Source organism: Canis lupus, chromosome 12, assembly GCF_003254725.2.
Source record: "Canis lupus dingo isolate Sandy chromosome 12, ASM325472v2, whole genome shotgun sequence".
Classification (NCBI taxonomy): Eukaryota; Metazoa; Chordata; class Mammalia; order Carnivora; family Canidae; genus Canis; species Canis lupus.
The window spans coordinates 8,005,848-8,030,338 of NC_064254.1; the positions used below are offsets into that span (position 1 = coordinate 8,005,848).

Sequence of the window (24,491 nt, forward strand, 5' to 3'; positions counted from 1 at the left end):
GCAAAGGTTCTGGGCTTGGACAATATTTTTAGTAAATCCTTTACAAATTTCACGTGTTTTATGCCATTTCAGAACACAGAGAAAGAGGGCACATTTTCCTCTTTATTTTAAGGGAATAGCATTATCTTGATATAGACAGATAACTTAGGAACTTCACAAAAGAAAGAAAACTACAGATAGACCCTACTTATCAATATAAATGTAAAGATCTTAACGAAAATGAAAGCAAGAAGAAATCATTATAACATTATAACATTAAAAAAATAACATGCAAAAAAATAATAATTTGCCTTGACCACGTAGGAATGCATGGGTGAATATAAGAAAGATACAGTAGTAAGAAATTTCATCACAACAGTAAGTAAAAGGCTTTTCCATAGGCTATCATATTATTTCCTTGATAGATGCTAAAAGGCATTTTACAAAAATTCAACATTTGTATTCGACTTTTAAGAAGCAGAGACAGAGAATATCTTATTAATACGACAGTGAATATGAACTTCAGACATCAACATTTTATTTACTGGATAACAACTAAAACATTAAAGTCAGGAATAAGATAAAGATATCTGCCATCACCACCATTATTTAGCATTGTCGTGGAAGATGTAGCTAATGGCTTGTAAGAACCACAAATAAAAGATATAACTACTGGAAATTAGGGACAAAAACCATCATTACTCTCAGGCAATGTAACTAAAACCACAGATGAATCAACTGAAAAACTATTAGATTTAACTGGATAGTTTGGCAAGGTGGCTGATCAAAATAAATATATAAAAAAATTAATGGAGCATTCTTGTAAAATAAAATGTAAAAAATCTCATTCACTATAGCAATAAAAACAAAACTGAAATAATTTTTAAAATACCTATCAGAGGAAAACTATAAAACTTTCTTAGAGGTGTAAAAGTAGGATAGAATAAATGAGAGTTAAACCACATTGCCAGTGTAAAGATTCAATTTTGTAAAGATATCAATAGTCTCTAAATTAATATATAAATTGAATACAAGTCTAATTGAAATTCCAACTGTATTTTCTGTTCTAATTGGATAGTATAGGGATCTTAGATCATCTAGAACAATGAATGGAGAAGAATAACCAAGAAAGCTTTGAAAAGGAAAAAGAATAATTGGGAACAAGCACCACCATATTTGTAAACCTTTATCAAATGGCAATAATTTAGTCAGTGTGAACTGGCTCAGAATAGATAAACAGATCAATGAAGCAAAATGAAAGGCCTCAAATTAGGCTCTAGTATCTATAATAGCTTAGTCTATGATAAGGTTCACATTTCAAATCAATAGAGGGAAAATGGATTAGTCAATAAACATCATTGGGATAGCTGGTTAACTTTAGGAAAAAAGTAAGAATTTTATCTCACTTTTAATTCCAAAGTTAATTCTAGATTAATAAAGCTATAAAAGAAAAAAAAGAATATATTGATACTATAGGGGTAGCTAAGATTTTCTTAATCATAATACCAGAATCCAAAACCAAAGCAGATTGACCGGATGAAGTTTTGAAACTTCAATAAAATGCAAAAGAGGAGGGATGCCTGGGTGGGTCAGTGGTTGAGCATCTGGCTTTGGCTTAGGGCGTGATCCCAGAGTCCTGGGATTGAGTCCCACATCAGGCTCCCTGCATGGAGCCTACTTCTCCCTTTGCCTGTGTCTCTGCCTCTGTCTCTCTGTGTGTCTCTCATGAATAAATAAATAAAATCTTTTAAAAATGCAAAAGAGGATAGACATGTGAGCTTGGAATGACAGCATCCATTTTAGCTAGCGATACTTACAATTCTCTTTAATGTATATATCACAAATCTAAAATATTTGTATGCTTTGTCTTAACTATTTTATATGTATGGATTTCTTCTAAGAGTGTTCCAAGAGATACATATTAAGATTTATTTTTTTTTCATATTAAGATTTATATACAACAGTGTTTACTCTCGTGCTATTTATAATGTTGAAAAATTGAAAATGTCTTGAATATACAAAAGGGTAGAGGTTGAATGAACAAAGATGCATCATCATAATGGAATACCATGCCACCATTAAAAACTTTTCCAATAATATTTAATGACAGTAAAATGCTCACAGTATACTGTTAAGAAGTAGAGATTTAAAATAACATAAATGAGTATGTGTATATATATATATATATATACATATGTACACACACATAATACAACATGTGTATATATATATATATATATATATATAATTTTTAATACAAATAGATCTACAATCCCTTATTCAAAACCTTTGGGGTCAGATATGTTTCAGAAATGAGAATATTCCAGCTTTTAGAAAGGTAATATTTCATATATTATATAATATACAGCAGATAAGGGTATTAATATTCATAGAGATAGGGATAAATAAAGTCTATAAATAACCTCATATACGCAGTCAGGTCAGTGTTTGCCACAACAATGATTTTGTGCAAAACTTTCAGTTTTCAGAACATTCTAAATTTTAAAATGAGAGTAAATTATTGTGGATTATGCATATTAAAAAGATTAGAATTAAAATCTAGGGAGGGTTATTTATGATTTTCATTTTCTTCTTTTGAAAGATTTTATTTATTCATTCATGAGAGACACAGAGTATTTTCTCCTTTATACTCTCCTGTATTTCCCGGTGCTTTCACTATGAGCATATATTACTTATTTAGAAAAAAGAATTTTTTAAACAGGAAAAAACAAAGTGAAAGAAAGACAAGCTTAATTTTGGAAAGAAATGGAAAGGCAGTTGAATTCTTATTAAAGTCTCTTAAATACAAACAAACAAACAAACAAACAAACAAAAAACCCCAAACCACCAAAGTGTAATCATACTTTCTTACCTGCAACAACATTTCCTATAACACCCTCTGCATCCCCCTTCTTTTGGGAGTTCCTCTCATGACAAAGCTTCCTTATTTTCCAATGTCAGTCAGTCCAGTTGCTCCAAACCATTTGGAAAATTTATAAAATATTTATTGGCCTATGTTAAAAATGAAGAAAGATTGCAAGTCAATAACTTAAACCTCTACCTTAAGAAACTAGGAAAAGAAGAGCAAATTGCACTACTGGGTATTTACCCCAAAGATAAAGATGTAGTGAAATGAAGGGGCACCTGCACCTCAATGTTCATAGCAGGAATGTCTACAATAACCAAATTGTGGAAGGGGCCAAAATGTCCATCGACAGATGAATGGATAAAGAAGATATGATATATATACATATGTGTGTGTGTGTGTGTGTGTGTGTGTATATATACACACACATAATGGAATATTACTCAGCCTTTGGAAAATATATATATACACACACACAAAATGGAATATTACTCAGCCTTTGGAAAAGACCATTTACATCGACATGGATGGAACTATGCTAAGTGAAATAAGTCAATTGGAGAAAGACAATTATCATAGTTTCACTCATATGCAGAATATAAGAAATAGTGCAGAGGACCACAAGGGAAGGGAGAGAAAACTGAATGGGAAAAAATCAGAGAGGGATTCAAACCACAAGAGACTCTTAACTCTGGGGATCCCTGGGTGGCTCAGCAGTTTATAGCACCTGCCTTCGGCCCAGGGCATGATCCTGCAGTCCCGGGATCGAGTCCCGCATCAGGCTCCCTGCATGGAGCCTGCTTCTCCCTCTGCCTCTCTCTCTCTGTCTGTCTGTCTCTGTCTCTCATGAATGAATAAATAAAATCTTTAAAAAAGAGAGAGACTCAACTCTTGTAAACAAACTGAGGGTTGTTGGAGGGGAGGGAGGTGGGGGCTTGGGGTAACTGGGTGACAGGCATTAAAGAGACCACATGGTGGGATGAGCACTGGGTGTTATATGCACCTGATGAATTGTTGAAAACTACATCTGAAACTAATGATGTACTATATATTGGTTAATTGAATTTAAATAAAAGAAAAGCAAATTAAACTCAAAGCAAAAAAAAGAGAAAATAATAAATATTTCAGTGGGAAAAAATGAAATAGGGTATTAAAAAACAACAAAAAGTCAACAAATTAGAAGTTATCTTCTTTGAAAACATCATCAAACACCTATCTAACAACCACTAGTAAAAAAAAAAGTTAAAATATTGGTAATATATTGAGCCTAAGTACCCCCTAAGTACCCCCTACTCCACGAGACTGTGAAATGGGCAAGGAGGTTAATTTAAATTATCCTTTTAAAAAGTTCAGAAAATATAATTTGATGATCAGTAACTTGCCCAAAGTCATAAACAGGTAAGTGAACATTTGATGACAAGAGAAATAAAGTATATACTGCACAGGGAAGTTCACTCCCAGAACTTGTTAGACAAACCATGGAAGTGAGTCCTGAGGGTTATGAGAGAAATAGAACCTTAAATAAGAAAAGAGAAAGCCTCCATAATAGATAATGTATGCCATTACTTCACACACACACACACACACACACACACACACACACACACACAAGGAAGATAGATAGAAAGAAAGAAAGAAAAAAGAAAACAAAATTGACAAATCTTCAGAGTGACCAAGAGTAAAGGAGAGAAGACTTAAGATTACTAAAACCAGGAATGACAGGAGACAGGAGGAACATCACTATTGATCTGACAAAAATTTTAAAGATCATGAGGGAATACTATGAATGATTATGCCAACAGATTAGATAATCTGAATGAAGTGAGCAAATTATTATCAAGAGACAAGTACTGGAATGACTCAGAAGAAACAGAAAACTTGAGTAGAACTATAAGGAGTATTAAATATACTGATTTAGTAACCAAAAATTTCCACAAAGGAAATACCAGGACCAGATGGCTTTATTGGTGAATTCTACCAAACATTTCGAGAATCACACCAATTCTTCACAAACTTTTCCAAAAAAGTAAAAGAGGAGGAAGCACTTCCCAACTCATTCTATGAGACAAGTATTACCCTGATACCAAGTCCAGACAAAAAATATCACAAGAAAGCCAATATCCCTTCTGAATAGAGAAGTAAAAATCCACAACAAACTACTATCAAACTAAATCTGGCACCATATACACTACAACCAATGGATTGATCCCAAGACTGCAAGATTGGTTATATGAAAATTAGTCAATATAATATACCATATTAATAGAATAAGGGACAAAACCCACTAATTATCTGAATAAGGGCAGAGAAAGCATTGAGAAAAATCCAATACTCTTTCACAATAAGAACAAAAAGGAATAAACATTTATTCAACCTGATAAAGGTGACCTACCAAAACCCTACAACTAACATCATATTTAATGGTAAAAGACTGAATGCTTTCCCCCCAAAGATCAGGAGAAAGTTAGGGATGTTTGCTCTCACCACCTCTATTCAGCTCTGTGTTGGAGGTTGTTAGACAGGGGCCGTTAGACCAGAAGTAAAGTGATCTCTGTTTGCAGATAACATGATTTTGTATATAGAAAACCCTATGAAGTCCATGAAAAAAAAAAAAACAGAGTTAATAAATGAATTCAATGAGATTGTAGGATCCCAGATCAATATTTAAAAATTCATCACTTTTCTATACAATAGGAACGAACAGCCATTCAAAAATGAGATTATAAATACAATTCCATATACCATATCATAAAAATACTTAGGAATAAATTTAACAAAGAATTGCAAGACTTATACATTGAAAAGTACAAAACATAATTGAAAAAATTGAAGAGGACCTAAATACATGGAAAGACATCTTGTGTTCATAGGTCAGAAGACTTAATGTTGGTAAGATGGCAACACTGACACTAACTACAGATTTAGCATAATCCCTATCAAAATCCCAGCCGCCCTTTTTGTGGAAACTGACAAGGTGATTCTAAAATTCATTTAGAATTACCTGGGACCCAGAATAACTAAAACAATCTTCAAAAGGAAAAAGGAAAAAGAAAAAAGGTGTAGGACTCACAATTCCTAATATTAAAACTTACTACAAAGCTACAGTAATCAAAACAAGATGGTACTGGCATAAAGATAGACATATGTAACAATGGAATTGAATTGTGGTTCCATAAAATCACCTTTCACATATATGGTCAAGTGATTTTCAACAAGGATGCCAGAGCATTGAATGAAGGAAAGAACAGTCTTTTCAACAGATGGCGCTGGAAAAACTGATACCCATTTTCAAAAGAATGAAGATCGACTTTTATATCATACCATATGAAAAATTCAACTCAAAATTGATCAGAGACGTAAATGTAAAAGCTAAAACCATAAAACTCTTAAAGAAAACATAGGTGTAAATCTTTGTGACCTTGGATTAGGCGGTGGTTTTCTAGTTATGATATCAAAAACATAAGCAATACAAGAGAAAATGAATAAATTAGATTTCATCAAAATTTAAAACTCTTGTGCTTCAAAGGGCACCATCAAAGAAAGTGAAAAAGATAACTTACAAATGAGAGAGCGTATTTTCACGTCATACATCAGCTAAGGATCTGGTATACAGAGGCTATAAAGAACCCTTACAACTCAACAATGAAAAATCAAATACCCAATTTGAAAGTGAGAATAAATGTGAATCGGTATTTCTCCAAAGAAGATAAATAAATGACCAATAAGCACATGAAAATATCATCAACACTATTAGTCATTGGGGAGATGCAACTGAAAATGGGGTAACTACGATGGGATACAAGGGATAACTACCTCACTCCACTAAGATAGCTATAATGAAAAAGATGGGCAATAGTAAATGTTGGCAAGGATGTGGAAAAATTAGAACTTTTATGCACTGCTGATGGGAATGTAAAATGGGGCAGCTATTTGCAAAACAGTCTGGCAGTTCCTCAAAAGGTTAAACAAAGTTACAACATGATCTAATTCTACTCCTAAGTACGTACCAAAGTGAATTGAATAGTTGTCCACACAAATACTTATACACGAATGTTCATAGCATTCATGTTCATTATTCATACTAGACAAAAAATGGACAGTTGATGTCAAATGTCCATCAACTGACAAATGGGTACACAAATGTAGTATATCAATTCAGGGAATTACTACTCAATCTTAAAAATGAATAAAGTTGTGATCCATCCCACAACATGGATGAATGCTGTCAAGACAGCATTATGCTAGTATAAGAGGACGGAATAAAAGGTCACATACTTTATAATTCCATTTATATAAAATGTCTAGAAAAGAGAAAGTAGATTAGTGGTTGCTGTGGTGGGAGGGGGCAATGGAGAGTGACCACTAATGGATGTTTTCCTTGGGTATAATGAGAATGTTCTGGAAGTAGATAGAAATGATAGTTCCACAAAATTATGAATATACTAACAAACATTGAATTGTATACTTCTAAAGGATAAACTATATCTCAGTTTTAAAAGTTTAAGAAAACAGTTATTGAGCACCTACTTAGTGCTACCTACTGTCTAGGTGCTGGGTAAGCCACCAGGATCTAAGTCCTCCCTCTCCTGGAGCTCACATTCTAGTGTGAGGGAAAAAACAGACAATTATCCAAAAACAAATGAATGTATAATATGCTAATCAGAAAAGTACACAATATGCTATGGAAGAAGCAGCATGAGCAGCAGAGTGATGGGTAATGTATGTTGTTTTACACAGGGTGGCCTCCACTTTCTCTTCACACTCAATTCCAAGGTGATGATCCAGTCTAAGGCACAGTTACCCCTAATGTAGCCCTCTTAGGGCCCAATCGCCTTGACTTCTCTCTCAGAAAATGGACAGCCATGCAAACAAAACCAAAATGGCCAGGAAGCACTGCAAACCTGACATCTTAAAAGAATAAAAATCCAATTAAATGTTCACTGAAGCACCTGTGAAACCACCAAAGAAAGATTCTAATCAAAACATATGGGGGATCCTTGGGTGACTCAGAGGTTTAGCGCCTGCTTTCGGGCCAGAACATGATCCTGGAGTCCTGGGATCAAATCCCACATCGGGCTCCCTGCATGGAGCCTGCTTCTCTCTCTCTCTTTCTCTCTCTGTGTCTCTCATGAATAAATTTTTGAAAATCTTTTTAAAAAAACATATGGGGGGGCACCTGGGAGGCACAGTTGGTTAAGTGTCTGACTCTTAGTTTCAGCTCAGGTCATGATCTTAAGGTCCTAGGATTGAGCCTCACGTCGGGCTCCATGCTCAGTGCAGAGTTTGCTTGAGTTTCTCTCTCCCTCTCCCTCTGCCCCTCCTGCTCATACCTCTCTCGATCTCTCCAATAAATCTTTTTTAAAAATGGCAAAACTCAAAAATCCTCTTTCCCTCCAAATACCTGTGATAGCTTTGTAGCTGTGTCTCCCACCATCGGTCCTTTCCCTCCTTCTCTCCAAATACCCCCAAACTCTCTCAAAGCCCAGTGTCAGGCCCTCTGTCTCTCCCTTTGCCCTCACCTTTCCCCATGGTGCTTCCAGTTTCTGCCTCACCCATTTCTCGCATCAACACAACCAAAGGCCATACCTGTTTAATCACAAGGGGTCTTCTTAGAAGCCACGGGGGGCTATAGCCATTGAAAAATTAATTTTTTGTCCCAGTGCTGTTATAAAATTTACGTTTCCTCATAGCGATTCCTCTCCTATGTTACAGAATGCAGAACTATCTCAATGGGGCAAGGACAAGAGGTACACGCTCGAAAGCTGATTCAGATGTCTATGCAGCAGGTAGGTAGTGAGAGCAGCTAGTGCTGGTGCATCATTCTTCCTGGCAGCCCTCTGGCTACCAGGTCTACCTGGGACCACAGTGGTGGCCGAATCATTCTGTCAGGGATGCTCCATCATCAGCTTTCCATTTTTTAAATGTATGGGTAGTCAACCTTTGATTACCAATGAATTTTAAATCTGATGTCCCCATGAAAAGGTCGTTTTATTTTCCATAGCATCATAGCATAAGCTCTTATTTTTACTAAATATTTTTTTGACAATTAGGCAGACACATTCCCTGGTTTCTAAGAACGCAGCTATAACTGGAATTTCGCAATCAATATTGACAGTGTTTAAGAAGTGACAGATCAAGTCAGTTAAATTTCAATTTTTGGTTAGAGTCAGACTTTTATTTTCTTAATTAATGGGTAGTTTCAGACAAATAGAAATATTTGAGGATGTTGTGTTTAAATATTGGTAATAGTTTTTATTGATTGCAAGCTGGGTGGAATGCTAAGAAATGTTTTCCAGAACATCTAATAAATACACAGGACATTAATTATCTGGAGATGCTTGGTAGATAGCAATTTCAGCTCTGATAAGAAATCGTACCACTTATTTTTAAAAAAGGGAAGATCTCAGTTTATGTTTAAGCTTTTGATCTCATAAGGTTTCTAGCAATTTTGGTGCAGCTTTTCCTTGTGAATTAATGACTAGAGAGGGTTAATGAGCTAATAAGTCTCTGCTTGGTCCATCAAATTCTCAAGTTGGTCATTAATTCTCAAGTGCTCGAAGCCTTTATCTTTATCACTTAATTATATTCAATAATATATTGTATCTAATTTATATATATCAAGGCAGTTATGTATAATTATTTTTACTCAGCTCAAATGATTCACTCCATTGAGTGATTTGACAGTTTAGCTCTGGACTTTAAATTATTTCTTTAGTTTCCACGAATGAGAAACTTTTAAATTTCAATACTGCATTCACACTAACCTTTTTTGGAATATTAGCTTTCATAAGTTCCATGTTCTGTTTCTCAATGTGGGATAAGTATTGATAATAATGATAGTATGAGGCGGAAAAAAACCCAACAGTCCATGAATAGGAGCAGCCACACTGCCACACTTGGAGGACATCATATTTAGGACAAAGCTAACATTGTCGAAAGAAATGGGGAATCAGCAACTGACTGGATCCACGATGGTACAAACTAACTGTGAAGTCCATCCTCCTCTGCACACCCCAGTTGTCAGGCCAACATGTCCCTTGGCTGTTTAAGCCAGTCTGAGTTGTATTTTCTCTCACAGTAGAAGGCATAATGCATGAGCCATTTATTTACTGCGCTCAATATTTTGTAGCTGTATTGATCTCATCTTGTTGATATAAGGGTATCGGAAGGTTGTCTGTGTTCTCGTACTGCAGTGATGGTTATGTGACTTATACTATTAGAGATAGTTTTACCAAGTATTATAATAGTGCTTAGTAAGATTAGTGGTTTGGGGACTACATGATAAGAGTGATGACAAAGAATAAAATGTAGTATTCTGGTAGCACAAGTCACCAAGTGAGTTGACTCCGACTTTCATGAGCTACTGTGCATCTCTCTTTGTGACTTTGGATGATTTGGTTTGGGGATGAGTCAGTTCTGATTTACCTTAGGAAGAGTTTTTATAAATTCCAAAATACCCATTCCCACCATTAGATGGTGCACAGACTGTACTTAAACAAGACTTCAGGTTTTAATTTCTGTTTCCTTCTGAACCAAGGGTGTCAGAGTACAATCGTTTTCAACTTACTTGGCTCCAGTTTAACCAGTAGCAGAAGAAATGTTTGTATTTATGTACAATCATTTCATTAAAAAATAAGTACTCAAAACAGAGTATTTACATGCCCTAAGCAAAGGGTTTTTGCTTTTTAATTTGTACATTTTTTTTCTTAAAATCCTTGCAAAAAAAATGACAAGAAACTAATATGAAATCATTTTTGGATGCAGGGTGGCTGGGTATTACTACAAAATTGTCACCTTGGCCTGGAGTTCATGGAAGAATTGCTAGAGACTTTAATTACCACAGAAGCCAATGATGATTCTTTCCGAGTGTGGATAACTACTGAGCCCCACGACCGATTTCCAATTACATTGCTTCAGGTTTGTTACTGTGACATAAGTGTCGTTTCCTTGAGAATCATTCTAATAGAGATGGCATAGGGGGGTTATTGAAAAATGAAAACATGACAAGGCTTTCGATCCAAGGCTTTCGATCCATTCTAATAGAGATGGCATAGGGGGGTTATTGAAAAATGAAAACATGACAAGGCTTTCGATCCAAGGCTTTCGATCCATTCTAATAGAGATGGCATAGGGGGGTTATTGAAAAATGAAAACATGACAAGGCTTTCGACTCTGCAAGATCTTATACTGTAATTGTCAAAATCTTGACTATAATCATCAATATTATATCACAAATATTTCCACAGAGGAGTTCTAAGACTCAGTACTGATTGATGGGGTCTCAGCTATGATTGATGTCATTAATTTACGCAGTGCTGAAGTTCAGCTGACATTTTATGTACCATAGGTACACTGCTGTCTGAGATACTGTAATGTCTATTTTATCCCTTACAATAACTTATAGAAACAAAATCACCATTTACTTTTTACGACAGACTTCTCTGAAATTCACCAATGAGCCACCCCAAGGCATACGCGCAGGTTTGAAAAGAACATTTGCTGGAATTAATCAAGACCTTCTGGATATCAGTAACTTACCCATGTGGAAGCCGATGCTTTACACAGTGGCGTTTTTACACTCCACTGTGCAGGTAACTTCTGAGCGCAGTTTGCACATTTAGGGGGATGCTAATGATGCCATGTTGTTTCTCTGCTGCACTGTTGGCTCTCCGTGCTCTGCTTTTTTTTCTCCTTCATGGCACTTTGCCCCACCTGGCATAGTATGTACCTGTCTGTGTACTGCACCTGCCCCTTACCATGGCCATGACAGTGTACGACTCTTGGAGACAAAGGCTTTGGCTTTTTGTACCTGCTGACTCTCCCCCATTATAGCAGCATCCAGGGCATTACTGGAGCTCAATAAATATCTGTGAGCTGAACATGGATTCTTTAGATAGGAATTTGGTTTTCAAAGTGCCTGTGCTGGCCAGGAATGTTATGTACACCATCTCATGTAATACTAACAGCCACGTTTCTTGAGGTCGGATTATCACCATTTTAAAAATGAGGAAATTGATTGATGATATGTCCAGATGCATAAAGACACGAATAAAGATAGTAGTACTTTTAAGAAGACAGGAAAGCAGGAGCATCAGCTATTTGCTACATGCTTCTCATAGATTATCTAATCAGTCTGACTCCAAAGCCTGTGATTTGCCTCAGACTCTCAGGAATTTATCCCTTGGACTGTCCTAAATAACAGGAGAACTTTGTTAAACTAGACACAGGGACAGCACAGCCTCAGCCCTACCATGGGTCCATCCCCCCCACTCCCTTTAGTGTGTGAAAATAAATTAGCTGCACCTCAGGAAAAAATAAAATAAAAATGAAGAAATTGAGGCTCAGAGAGGTTAAATTCATAGGCAGTAGATCTCAAAATCAAGCCCGACACTTCTGCCTAGCACGGAAGTATATTTTGAGCCTACCAGTGAAGGCAGTGGTGATATTGGGAGGGACAATAGTTAGCTGTCATTTTCAAGTTGTTTGTGATTTGGTTTTACTGTACACTTATATATCAGTCTGGTAATTTTATGGCTCCACAGCCACTTGTCTATAGGGTATTTTCATTTTTTTATTGCTTTGTTCTACATTTGATTTGATTTGATTTTTTTAAAGATTTATTTTTTTATTCATGAGAGACACAGAGAGAGAGGCAGACATAGGCAGAGGGAGAAGCAGGCCCCCTGCGGGGAGCCCGATGCAAGACTTGATCCCAGGACCCCGGGATCACACCCTGGGCCGAAGGCAGATGCTCAACCACTGAGCCACCCAGGCATCTCTACATTTAATTTTATATTTTGTTCTATACTTGAAAGCTGTATAATTTTAATGTACTTGTTTCACTCCTTGACGTCAGAGAGGATGAACAGCCTCCTTTAACCCTTTCTACATTTCTTCCTTCACTGAGGCTGGAGTGAGGATGGAATGAATCACCTGACTTGTACCAGGAGTCATGGTTTAGCTATGTACAGCAGCATGCAGAGCTTCACCTCCTCTCTCCCTACCCTGATCAAAGGTGGAGGGGAATTTGGTGCTCATCCCAGAACATATTTGGAGGATTTACTCTCAGGCCCCTTGTCCCTGCCACTTTACTGGGTTCCCAGGTGGCCAGGAGAGAGGACTGCAGAGAGGAGACAATTGTGCATCTCCTGTATATCGGCCCCTGAACCCCGAGAGAGTTAAAATCAGGCTAAACACTTTGCGGGTGGTTATTTTTACTAAGTTCCATTGTGGCCTTTGGATTGTAAATTATAGCTTTCAAGTCATTGAAGCCTATTTCATACGTTCTTATCTGGGAATTGTTTGTTTTGCTAGGCCTTATCATACTCTAATACAAATATTACTTTAACTCTGTTATTTAATTCCCAATTCACAAATAATATATTTTATGATTCTGTTCCCAGTAGTGATGATTCAACTCTTCCACTGGGCTTATCATGGGGAGATAATTGGGGGTATTTTCCATATGGTCAGTGTGGCAACCTATATTTTTGTGGCCATTATCCAAGTGCTACACAGAAGAACAACAGGTCCACGGGCCGGTCCTAGGACTAAGGGGTCCTCGCATTTGACATGACTTGTATTTGGGTTAAAACAGAAAAGTCTCCATTGCTAGGTCTATACAGCTAGGAGGTTGAATGTCTCTTAAAATCCAGTCACAGTGCACCAGAAAGCGCACATCATTGAAGACCAGGAGGCTGCCGCATTAGACTTGCCATGAAATTAGTTAGCTGTGTGATGATAGTCAAGCTCTGTCCCTCCTGGGACCTCTTGTTTCCCCATCTGTGTGTTTAGAGGCAGAAGGAGGTGATCTTTCAAGTTTTTTCCCATTTCTAAGACTGTTATCAAGTTCTATGACTACACAGGGAGCATGGATAATTCAAGCATGGTTTCCTCTGTTCTTATTAGCAGAAATATTTACTGTGATACACCTAACTATTTTCTTTTACTTGTTAGGATGGAGCTGGCTTGATAGCAAAATGCAGCATTCTTGAGGGGCTTGTGGTCCTGGGCCAGAAGTATCCACATAGCCCAGGAGCTTGTAAGAGATGGATCTCAGGCCCCACCGTGGACCTGCTGAATTAGAATCTGCATTGTAATAAGATGCCCCAGTGACTCATGTGCATATTAAAGTTTGAAGTGCAGCCATTACTAAAAGGACTGTTCTGGGCTGGATTGATTGTGACTTAGATTTCTCTACTACTGTTGGACATAATAGCCAAACACCTGATTTGTTAACTGATTGACTGATTTCCTCCAAATTAACCTAGATATCCCTTGCTCTATACAAATATGATTTTTATGCATTTGTCCTTGCAGAGACTCACAAAAAGAACAGGGAATTTGTTCATATCCCATAATCTCAAGCTTCAGAGCTGGGGAGGAGTTCGTGCTGGAGCCCATCACACCTCAGAATACAGAACGTGGTAGTGAAATAGAGGTCAAATGGGAGAGCTGTGTGACCTCCATGTAATTCCCTTACTGAACTGTGGTTTGGCATCATGCCATCAACTCACCCCCACTCAAGGGCATCATGTGTTATGCGGACCTCAGTCACTGTTACAGAGAACAAAATGAACACTCTTCCTCTCCCATACAATGGGGAAGTAGACTTGGCTGGTCAAGGACAACTGTCTTGGGTGGTGTAGCAAATAGTGTGGTTTGTTTTGTGGTTGAGGCAGGAGCAGGCTTACCCGTAGAAGGGCGCCCTGGGTGCTTCCATGTGAACTTGCAAATACATAAGCCAATGTTGCACTGAGTTCTTCTTGCCCCAGACTCCTCTTCTTTCTCCTCTCTGCCAGGTTAACTTACCATCTACATAGGCCAAGAAGTTGCTATAGCAACAGCACTCTTACAGCAGTCAGGTGATATCTCTGTCCTAGCCAGCCAGCCCTCTACCATCCCCATGGGAGCCCACCATCCCCAACATGCTAGTGGATGCCTTGGCTCTATTTGGCCGCTACTCCCTGAGGACATTTCCTCATCCTCTTGGAGATTACTCTCACTGGAATCTTCCCTCTGGCCTTTATATCATCTCTCTATGGTTTCCCAGAAACTCCAGTGCAATGGCATTCTGGATTTCAGAGCAAGGCCACATTAACCCTTCAGGATCTTAATTTTAAATATATCTACCTCCAAAGTCCTGTTCTTTTAAAACTCAATACTTAACATTTGTGGTGTCCTCCCAATACCTCCTGCAGAAAGTCAGAATAGCATTTTCTGGTGGTCAGTGTGCTGTCCTTTGATGGTCAGTGTACTATCCATTGTTTGAAGAGTCCATTGGACCCAATGAATGTCTAATGAAATGGTTCTCAGCATTGTCTGGGTCCCAGAATCCCTGGAAGGAGGCAGCAAGGTGGGATGCTCAGTCCTTTTAAAAACTTGTTATGTGATTCTAATACACAACAAGAATTGAGAATAATTGCCAAATACCCACTGCCCTTAAGACAGGCGTCCTTCATCACTTTTGTGTCCTTTTCGTGGTTTAGAACTTTTCTCATCACCTTGGCTTACCCACATTGAGGCCCACTTTTTGGGGCTTTTCGAATGGCTTATGCACAAGTCTGTGAAGTTTTCTTGCTAAAGTCATTGATTAGGAGCTCTAGGGGCTTGCAGTGGCAGTTGCAGACTTGGATATTTTATCCTGGCTCTTAAAAATAATTAAATATGAAATGAAAATGGCCGCATGGAACAGGGCCCAAGGAAATCCACTGCCAGCAGTTCTTCTTTCAGAAAAGTGTTTTCTTCTCCTACATCTTGTTTTCTCTCTCAAGTTTGAGCCTTGACAAACATTCCCTTCAAGTTTAATACTGCATAGGAAGTTCTTGCTTTGGGGAGGCATGATTACAAAGTTCTTCATTTAAATATCCTCAGAATAATTACAGTAATATGATACAGGTTTAAAGAAAGAACTTTTACATTTTGCTTGGCAGTTTTTGCCAGGGGTCCCGGCCACTTCTGTTCATTATTTTTACCTTTTAAAGTTTCCCATATGTTTTATAATATGGATTGCATTTTTTTCATTTTACGTGAGCTCCAGTAATTAAAGAAACAGGTTGTGACGTTCCAAAGAGAAACTTGTTTTGCAGATGCAGCTGAAATGATTCTGTGTTGGGCTGTCGAGAGGTGGGCTCATTGGGCTGAGGTAGAGTTTAACATAAAATTGGAAATGGCTTTAACATCATTAAGATGATGACTACGTTGAGCAATTTGTCTTCAGTGTCCAAAGGAGGATTCCATGTTTTCCATATTTCACTAATAGTTCTGTGTTTTGTAGATTCTTTGGGATACAAAGAAGGAGCCATATTAGTCAAATTCAGTAAAGAGTAGACTAGTCTTCTTAAAGATCACCCCACTCTTGGGGCGCCTGGATGGCTCAGTGGTTGAGTGTCTGCCTTTGGCTCAGGTCATGATCCCGGGGGGTCCTGGGATCGAGTCCCACATCAGGTTCCCTGCAGGGGGCCTGCTTTTCCCTCTGCCTGTGTCTCTGCCTCTCCCTCTCTGTGTCTCTCATGAATAAATAAAATCTTAAAAAATAAAATAAAATAAAATAAGATCACCCTTCTCCAACTTAATAATGAACAATAACTCCCTTCTGTTGAATCAGGTTTTAACTCTTTATTCTGACATTCACATCTATGTGCCACTCCTGAATCATCATGAGAGCACATAGTTCTAGCTACTCCCACGAGGGCACTCTCTGCTGCAGTAAAACCACTTACCTGTAGCCTCCTGCTTGATGAATCTGAGCTTTGTGTTCCAGTCTTTCCTCATAGCCTTTGAGAAGCCTGGAAGTCTTTTCTCCCTCCTTTTCAAAGACTAGCTTCAGTTACATTCTTCCCAGAAGCCTCTGATTGAATGTCTTCTTCAGGCTTATCATCTGTTATATTTTGACAGTTAATTATAGTCACTATCACATTGTCCTTTCCTTATTTCTAAGTCTTATTTTCTCAACCAGATTAAAACTTCTTGAAAATACATTGATTTTAATATTTTTCCATTGTCTCACATGGGACTCATCCCATAGTTTTAAGAATACTAATTGAACTGAAGAGATTCAGTATTTCAAATATTCCAAGTTCTAGCAAAGCCTCCTGCTCCTGAGCTTCCAAGTGAGTTCTTAGTTCTTCTTCTGATGGTTTGAGTCTGTTCTGATAGTATTCCATGATGATAATTCAGGGCTATTTCTTTATTGTCACTTAGAGAGATGAGTGAATACAAAAAAAATTTTTCAAGAAATTGAAATTACTTCATTTGTAAAAGAAAAGTCACCCCCCAAGATCTTGTCTTTTTTTTCCCCAAGATAAGCTAAACAGTCTATGACTTTAGTGATCCAACCTAAAAAGTAAATGCTTTAAATGAAATCTGATAGTAAACACCATAAAGTGAAGCAAATCTCAGCATTGGAACAATTTTCAAAGATCACATTTTAAGGAGCAACAGAATTGCAATGGCTCAGTGCGTGTAAATGGGAGTGTTTCCATAGAGCCAATATAAGCAGTTCTAGTAATTGGAAAGGAAGAATTATTTTTCATTCAGTCTCCTGTCTAATTGAACAGTAAATTAAAAAAAAATTAAGTCAAATATAGGTGAAACTATTTTAGAGTTGATTTTCTTTTTTAAAAATGGGAAAACATTTTCATTTCACCAATAAGTAGTTAGCTTTCTTTTTTTTTTGAAGGTGTCAAGATGGAAGAAATTCCAGAGACTCAAGGCTTAGCTGAATGCATTTTCATGTTAATATCACACTCCCCACTCTCAACTTACTCTTGCTTCAAAATAACTTGGAGGAGGCTCACCTCAGTGTTTCTGAGATCCACTCAAGAAATTCTTTTGAATTTGTGTCAGCCTCAGAAATGACCCCACAGAGGGTGAGAAGGAGAGTGCCTTTCATTTTGATAATAATCATTAATCAATCTAGTATTTATTACACAATCATAATCCTTTCCCCAAAAAAGGGGAAACAAAGGGGAGACAAAAATGGGATACATGTTTCTCACTATCAAGGTTCAAAATCTGGTTTACAGGACCAAGCATTTCAATACGAAACAGTTAGAAAAACATCATGGCAACATGAGTACTGATACCAGGAAGCAGACAGCCATCGAGTGATGCTGACACCTTTAAGAGCCAGGGTTCCCCCTTATGCACCTGGGATAAAACCACTGATCAGGGCACCTCTGCTCCTTCTCACCTTCTCTGTGTTCAAGGGAAGATTATGCTTCACAGCTCTCAAGTTTAAAGTCTCCCTAGTTTTTTTTTTTTAAGATTTTTATTTATTCATGAGAGACACAGAGAGAAAGAGAGAGGCAGAGAGAGAAGCAGGCTCCATGCAGGAGCCGGACGCAGGACTCCATCCTGGGTCTCCAGCATCACGCCCTCGGCTGCAGGCGGCGCCAAACCGCTGCGCCACCGGGGCTGCCCCAAGTCTCACTAATTTACTCTAACTAGAGTAAACTCTAGGTAGCAATTCTGAACCCTAAGTCCAAATTCCTGAGAGGAGGAATCTGGTTGGCCTTTCTTGGGCTGGCTGTCCGACTTTTATCAGCTAAGAGATGAGAATGGGAGTCACACCATAGAAAATGCTAGTACCTGACAACCTAACCTAAAGAAGTATAGGTCTAGAAGTAATGTTAGTAGTGTACTAGTTTTTTAAGAGTTATTTGTATGCTGTCAGTCTTATTAAAAAGGAGACAACAGACACAATAGAGTTACTTGTGCTAAGCCCACATCACCAAATTGAAAAATCATACATAACCTAACTGCAATTTCAAACTTCTCCAGGAAATGTAATTTTAACCAGTTAATCTGAAATTTCCTGGTCAGTGCTAGTGTGGTAATCCCCTAGTAGACCTCTTTTGTTCCCCAAAGGAAGGGGGACAAATAATCCTTTGACCCAAATAATCCTTTTTCTCTCTTACCACTTCCTTGTGTCATCTCCTCTCTGCCTTTAAAAACTTTTCTTTTTCTGTAGCTCTTCAAGGCTCTTTCCTATTTGCTAAGTGGGATGCTACTTGATTCATCAACTGTTCAATAAAGCCATGGAGATCTTTAAGATTTACTTGTTTGAATTTTTATTTAACAGTCTGATCTCCCAGGGTCAGGACATCTGGACCCAAATTATCCACATTAATTTTCATGGTTTACTTAATATTTTAAAAGCATATTCTGAAAATCAGTAGTTAAACCTTCTTGCTTTCTGAATTTTTTTTCTCTGACCTCTACGAGCTTGTCTAAACTAAAATTCCTTTAAATGGTGGTTTAATTAGGATTGAAAGCATGGAGCAGCTGTAGTAAGAAGTATTGGAATGACTTGTCAAAACATCATGAGAGAGAGATTGTGTGTGTTGGGTTAGGGAAAACAAAAGAGAGAAACAAAAGTTAGTATATATTAAGAGGTAAAGAAATAGAATTATTCCTTTCCATAGATTCTTGGGATTCTACTCTCCTCATGGATTCTCACCTCAGCCACTAGGGTCAAAGGGCTAGAGGCTAACCCAAATAAATAATTGGACCTTCCTTAGAGGCTGGTTGTATGCCAGGGCAGAGAAAGCTAATGGTATAGTGATATCTGAGTTAATCTATGTGGTTTGCTAGGTGATCAGAGCCTGGAAGTACCGGTTCTAACTCTTACATACATTTAAAATGGTCTCCAGAATATTGAATCATTTTATGTGAGCCCATTTGGATTGTTTCCGGGTAATTTGGCAATTCAAAACATTTAGCCACCTTTTTTTCCATAGAAGGGAACAGATGAGGGAAATGTGAAAGTTTTAAGAGGGATGTGTCATGTTTTACAATAGAGATGGGGGGTTTTCAGAGTCTGAAATTGCAAGATTACAGAGTAAAACTAGTAGGGGCGTCTAAATACTCTTGAATGCTTAAGTTATTCAACTGGAAAAACAAAATTTCAAACTCTTACACTTAAGATTTGAAACTTTTAAGAGTCTAACTTAGAACATATGAGCTCATTTACCAGATATTTATTGAGCACCTAAGGCATTTTTTTTTTGAATTGGCGATGGAAACCTGGACTTTTTTTTTTTAAACCCAAGAACTCCCAACTTGGCAAGTGTTTGAGGACTTGTTCTGGCAAACCACCTGGCAAGAGAGCCATGGAATAATATTTTAGTGGCTAAGGTATCCAAAATTGTATACCGTTCTTTTATGACATCACCTTATCTCCCTATCATGCCTTCCTTTTCCTGTACTTTGTGTTTTAATGATAACAGGAGAAATCAGCTGCATTCGATTTCAAAATCTCAACTTACTTTCCTTTGTCTTGTTAAGGAGCGGCGGAAATTTGGTCCCTTAGGATGGAATATTCCCTATGAGTTCAATTCTGCTGACTTTTCAGCCAGTGTCCAGTTCATCCAGAACCACCTTGATGAATGTGATATTAAAAAAGTGAGTGAAATTATTCTTTTTCTCCCTACTTTTATTGCTGTCCTTAAATCAAGGTTCTATAGACTTTTTCAGTCTATAATATACAGCTGAACCTGCTGAGGTTCCCCCAGGGCCTCCCCATTCTGATCCCTTGTTTACTGGTCCAGTCGTTTCCCCTCACCTCTATTGCCCATAAGGAGTGCATTCAGACCCCGATTGAATATTCGTGTGCCCCCCCCCACTCAAATCTCTCCCGTGCACACACCACAGAGACCGACCACAAATGAGGAAACTCAGTGTGTGCAGAAACTCCACGGCCTTCCTCATATCACAAGTAAGTGCTCCAATGCACTTCAAGAGAACAGACATCTCATATCAGACCTTTCTTCCAGCATCTCCCTGATGCCTCTTCAGAAGTGAAAATGTTATCTCTCGACCCATGCGAAAGTTCTTTCTCACCTTTAGTCACATCTTAACAGATGTTTAAGCTTATGCAAATAGACAGAAATAATTTCTAATCATGGTCACTGATCATTGTCTAGCATTTCACAAGTCTCAGAGTGCTCACGCATGAAAGATCTCATCTGTAGATAGACACAGAAGGCATTACTATTCTCCCCACTGTACTGATGAGATAATGGACAAGAGAGAATAAAGGACTTCCTCCTCACAGAGCTAAGAACACAACCCAGTTGTTCATCCACATGTGTTAGAAAGGATTGGAAATCTGTTTCTTTCTATGATCTTGAGCAAGTTTATGAGCCTCTCAGAGCCTGCCTCCTCATCTACAAGGTGGCCATGGTTTCTGTGAGGAATAAGTGAGTTAGCATTTGTGAAAACACAGTATATGGTGCACAATAAGAACTCAATACCAATTTCTTACCGTCCCTCCTTCTCTTCTTTCTCATAGTAGATCTCGAGCTAATTATATATAGATACTGAAGTATCAGTATGGTGATGGTGAGCCATGATGAATTTTTATGTAGGCCCCTGGAGGATCTAGAATCAAATCATCATTTTTCCTTGAAGTTACAAAAGGATATTAAATTGAGTATGACAGTTTGATGAAAAATTATATCGTATGGATTCATATTCTGTTATTATTTGTCATTTGGTATATACAAATAATAGTTAACCTTGGAATAATTGCTTTGAAAGGCAGTGGAGCTAATGAATCAAAATTTAGCCAAAAGAAAGTAAATTTAAAAAATCAAGCATTCTTACTTTTCCTACTCCAAATGTATTAAGTGAAAAAAAAAGTATTAATATCTCTAATGTATTGCTAGAATAAGTTTGCTATGGAAATTAATGAATACTTTGATTTAGTTATAGTTCATAGAATGAGACAGCAAAGGATTGCATTGTAGAAAAATGCTGTGAATGAATAATTTTCTAGTTGTTCTCATACTGATTCAGAAAACATATTACTAGGAAAGCTTATTAAATCGTTGATTACTTGATTTTTTTTCCTTTCTTCACTAAACACTACTTTTTTCTAATGGCTCGGCATTAGTATAATGAATATTATAGTTGATTACATCCACAGAGTGAAAAAAAAGTCTTTTTCCCCCATTTTAAATAATCAATGAGTAATATATTCACCAATATTTAGTATTGTAGATTTTTCTTCGGTGACCAAACTCCAGCAGTTTCAGCCATGTAATAGCAAAAGAGTTAGTAACAGAAGATTATGAGTCATTTTAAATGTGATCTAGCTAGTGCTTCGTTTTTGAGACATTTCCTCCAGGAAAAGATCTGAAATGTTTAGAGTTGCTCATTTGGATTGACAATGAATAATCTCTTGTATTTTTAATAAAGGGTGTGTCATGGAGTACAGTTCGGTACATGATTGGAGAAGTACAATACGGAGGCAGAGTGACAGACGACTTTGATAAACGTCTACTTAATTGCTTTGCTAGAGTAAGTCAATTTACAGAAAAGGCATGGGACACAGTTTATTGCATTTTCCTTTTAAACAAGAATATTTGTTTGTTTGTAATCGGTGAGCCAAACTTAGGGGGGAAAATCCATAGAGCAGCTTCTGAAAAGAAACAGCCAACAAAACCAAGACCAAAACCAAAACCAAAGCCAAACCAACTAGCAATCTACTTATGGTCCAGAGCAGAATAGTGGTCAACTCTCAATGGTCTGTGAATTATCTGCTGTATAAATGAGTTGCTTATTTTCAGGGTCTCTCCGCACTACCCCTCCTCCATGAAAATGTGACAATTAATTTGCTAATTCCTTTGAGTGCAGGTCTTGTGAAGATTTCAAGTCCCCAAATAAGTGATTGGAGAATTAACCATAATTTGAGTGTTCACATCTTTTCCATTAGGATAAACAATTGTTCATTTTTCCCTTTGTGCCCAGTAAAATCCACATACATCATCACATTGGCAAACATTTTCTAGAGAAAATTATTCGTTGGCAATTACAGTTTTCACATCAGTGATAGATGGTATAAATGTGTTTACCAGATTCAAACTCTTCTTAAAATTTTCACGTTAAAAGAAGCAATATACATTACCTAAGTTGGAAAAATCAGATACATGAGTATTTTATGGTTATTTGAATTCTTTATAGTAGGCCCTATGTTGGCAATTCTCTGTTTCAATGATTTTGTCCCCTTAACAAAAACAACAAAGTATAAGCTTTAGGTATATTTTGGTAAGCTGGAGTTTGACCAGGAATCTGATGTTTCGTTCAATACTTATTTATTTTTGCAAGTATTTCTTAAAGCTGTATGTGGAGAAAGGTGGATAATGATAAATGCTGTATGGAGGTGAGAACCTGGCTACTGGAGATTAAGTCAGTACAGACCTCCCAGAAGGCAACTGGGAAAACTTTACTGAAATTAAGTATTCTAGGTAGACACATCCCAAAACATTTCTAGAAAAAGTCCACAAGTTGACATGTATAATAATGTTTATGGCAGTATTGTATGTGGAGCTGAAGGTAGCCATCATTGCTTGGGTTGCTTGTGGGTTCCCTTCTCCCAGGACATGACTTTGGTTGAGGTGCCTCCCTTCCACCAGGGCAATACCTTGGAGGGACAATGTGGTGAGCCCTTAGAAGTCAATAGTCCAGAAAGCTGAGGAACAAGTGCTTGGGTCCTAAAGAAGGAACTGGTGGTGCATTGCAACATCCTCTACAAATACCTAACATGGATTAGTGAATGAGCACAATGGAATACTATTGCTCACCTTTCTGGGATATAATCTGGCAGCATTTAGTCACATCCAGTGTGTGACACTTCCTGAACCAGACTCCCACTCCTGAGTGTGTATATATATATATACCCACTAAACTGCATATATATATATATATATATATATATACCCTATATATATATCCCAGAGAAATTTGCAAACAGGTCCATGAACACGTACAAAGATATTGCTCATAGTACTGTTTGTAGTAGTAGGAAGTTGAAAGTAACCTACGAGTCTGCCATGGAGGTATAGCTGAGTTAAATGTCGTAGATACCTATCATGGAATTTAATGCAGCACTTAGAAGAAATGATCCATATGACATCCTACATAGATTTTTAAAACTTAGTGTTGAGTACACAGCCTAAAAAAATAAAATGAGATCTATAAAGTAATACATGTATATTTCACAAAGACATAGATGAAGCACATTTAAATAGATATCCTCTGAGGGAAGGAGACTGGGAGTGGAAATCAAGACTGAATGGAGGAAAATGAAAATAAAAGGGGCCTAAACTTGGGCACCTGAGTGGCTCAGTTAGTTAAGCATCCCACTTAATTTCAGCTCAGGTCATGATCCCAGGGTTGTGAGATTGAGCCCCACATTGGGTTCCCTGCTGAGTATGGATTCACTCTCTCCCTCTGCCCCTCCCCCCTACTCACTAGCTTTCTCTCTCCAATTTTCTCTCTCTAAAAAAGGGGGAGCCTAGACTCACGAGAATAATAAAATAAAGGAATATAATTTCTCATCTCTCTATATCTGAGGTTTAAGGAAGAAAAAGATGTCTTATATACTTTGTGTTAGAATGATCGTAAGAGTATCTAAAATGGGAGTTTTAATACTGGAGACCCTGAGAAGTGATTAGACGTTGCATATATTGTACAGATAATACCAGTAGAATGCTGATGGCCAAAAAAGAGGGAGTCAAAGATCACTACTAGTTTAGACTTAAACAATTGGGTAGAGAGTAATAGAACCATTTACAGAAGAGACAGGCTTCAGAAGGAGTATTACTGGCTGGGGGCGGAAATTAGGAGATCTGATCATGTA

At 37.5% G+C, this 24,491-nt stretch overlaps 1 protein-coding gene across 1 annotated transcript in view; it reads left to right on the plus strand.

Moving 5' to 3' along the window:
• DNAH8 (dynein axonemal heavy chain 8) overlaps positions 1–24,491 on the plus strand; it is a 363,394-nt gene that overhangs the window by 289,476 nt on the left and 49,427 nt on the right. Inside the window, exons 83-87 of the mRNA XM_025418650.3 lie at positions 8,558–8,631; positions 10,610–10,762; positions 11,281–11,436; positions 20,135–20,251; positions 22,049–22,150. Of these exons, the coding sequence (XP_025274435.3) occupies positions 8,558–8,631; positions 10,610–10,762; positions 11,281–11,436; positions 20,135–20,251; positions 22,049–22,150 (602 nt within the window). The remainder of the gene's footprint in view (positions 1–8,557; positions 8,632–10,609; positions 10,763–11,280; positions 11,437–20,134; positions 20,252–22,048; positions 22,151–24,491) is intronic.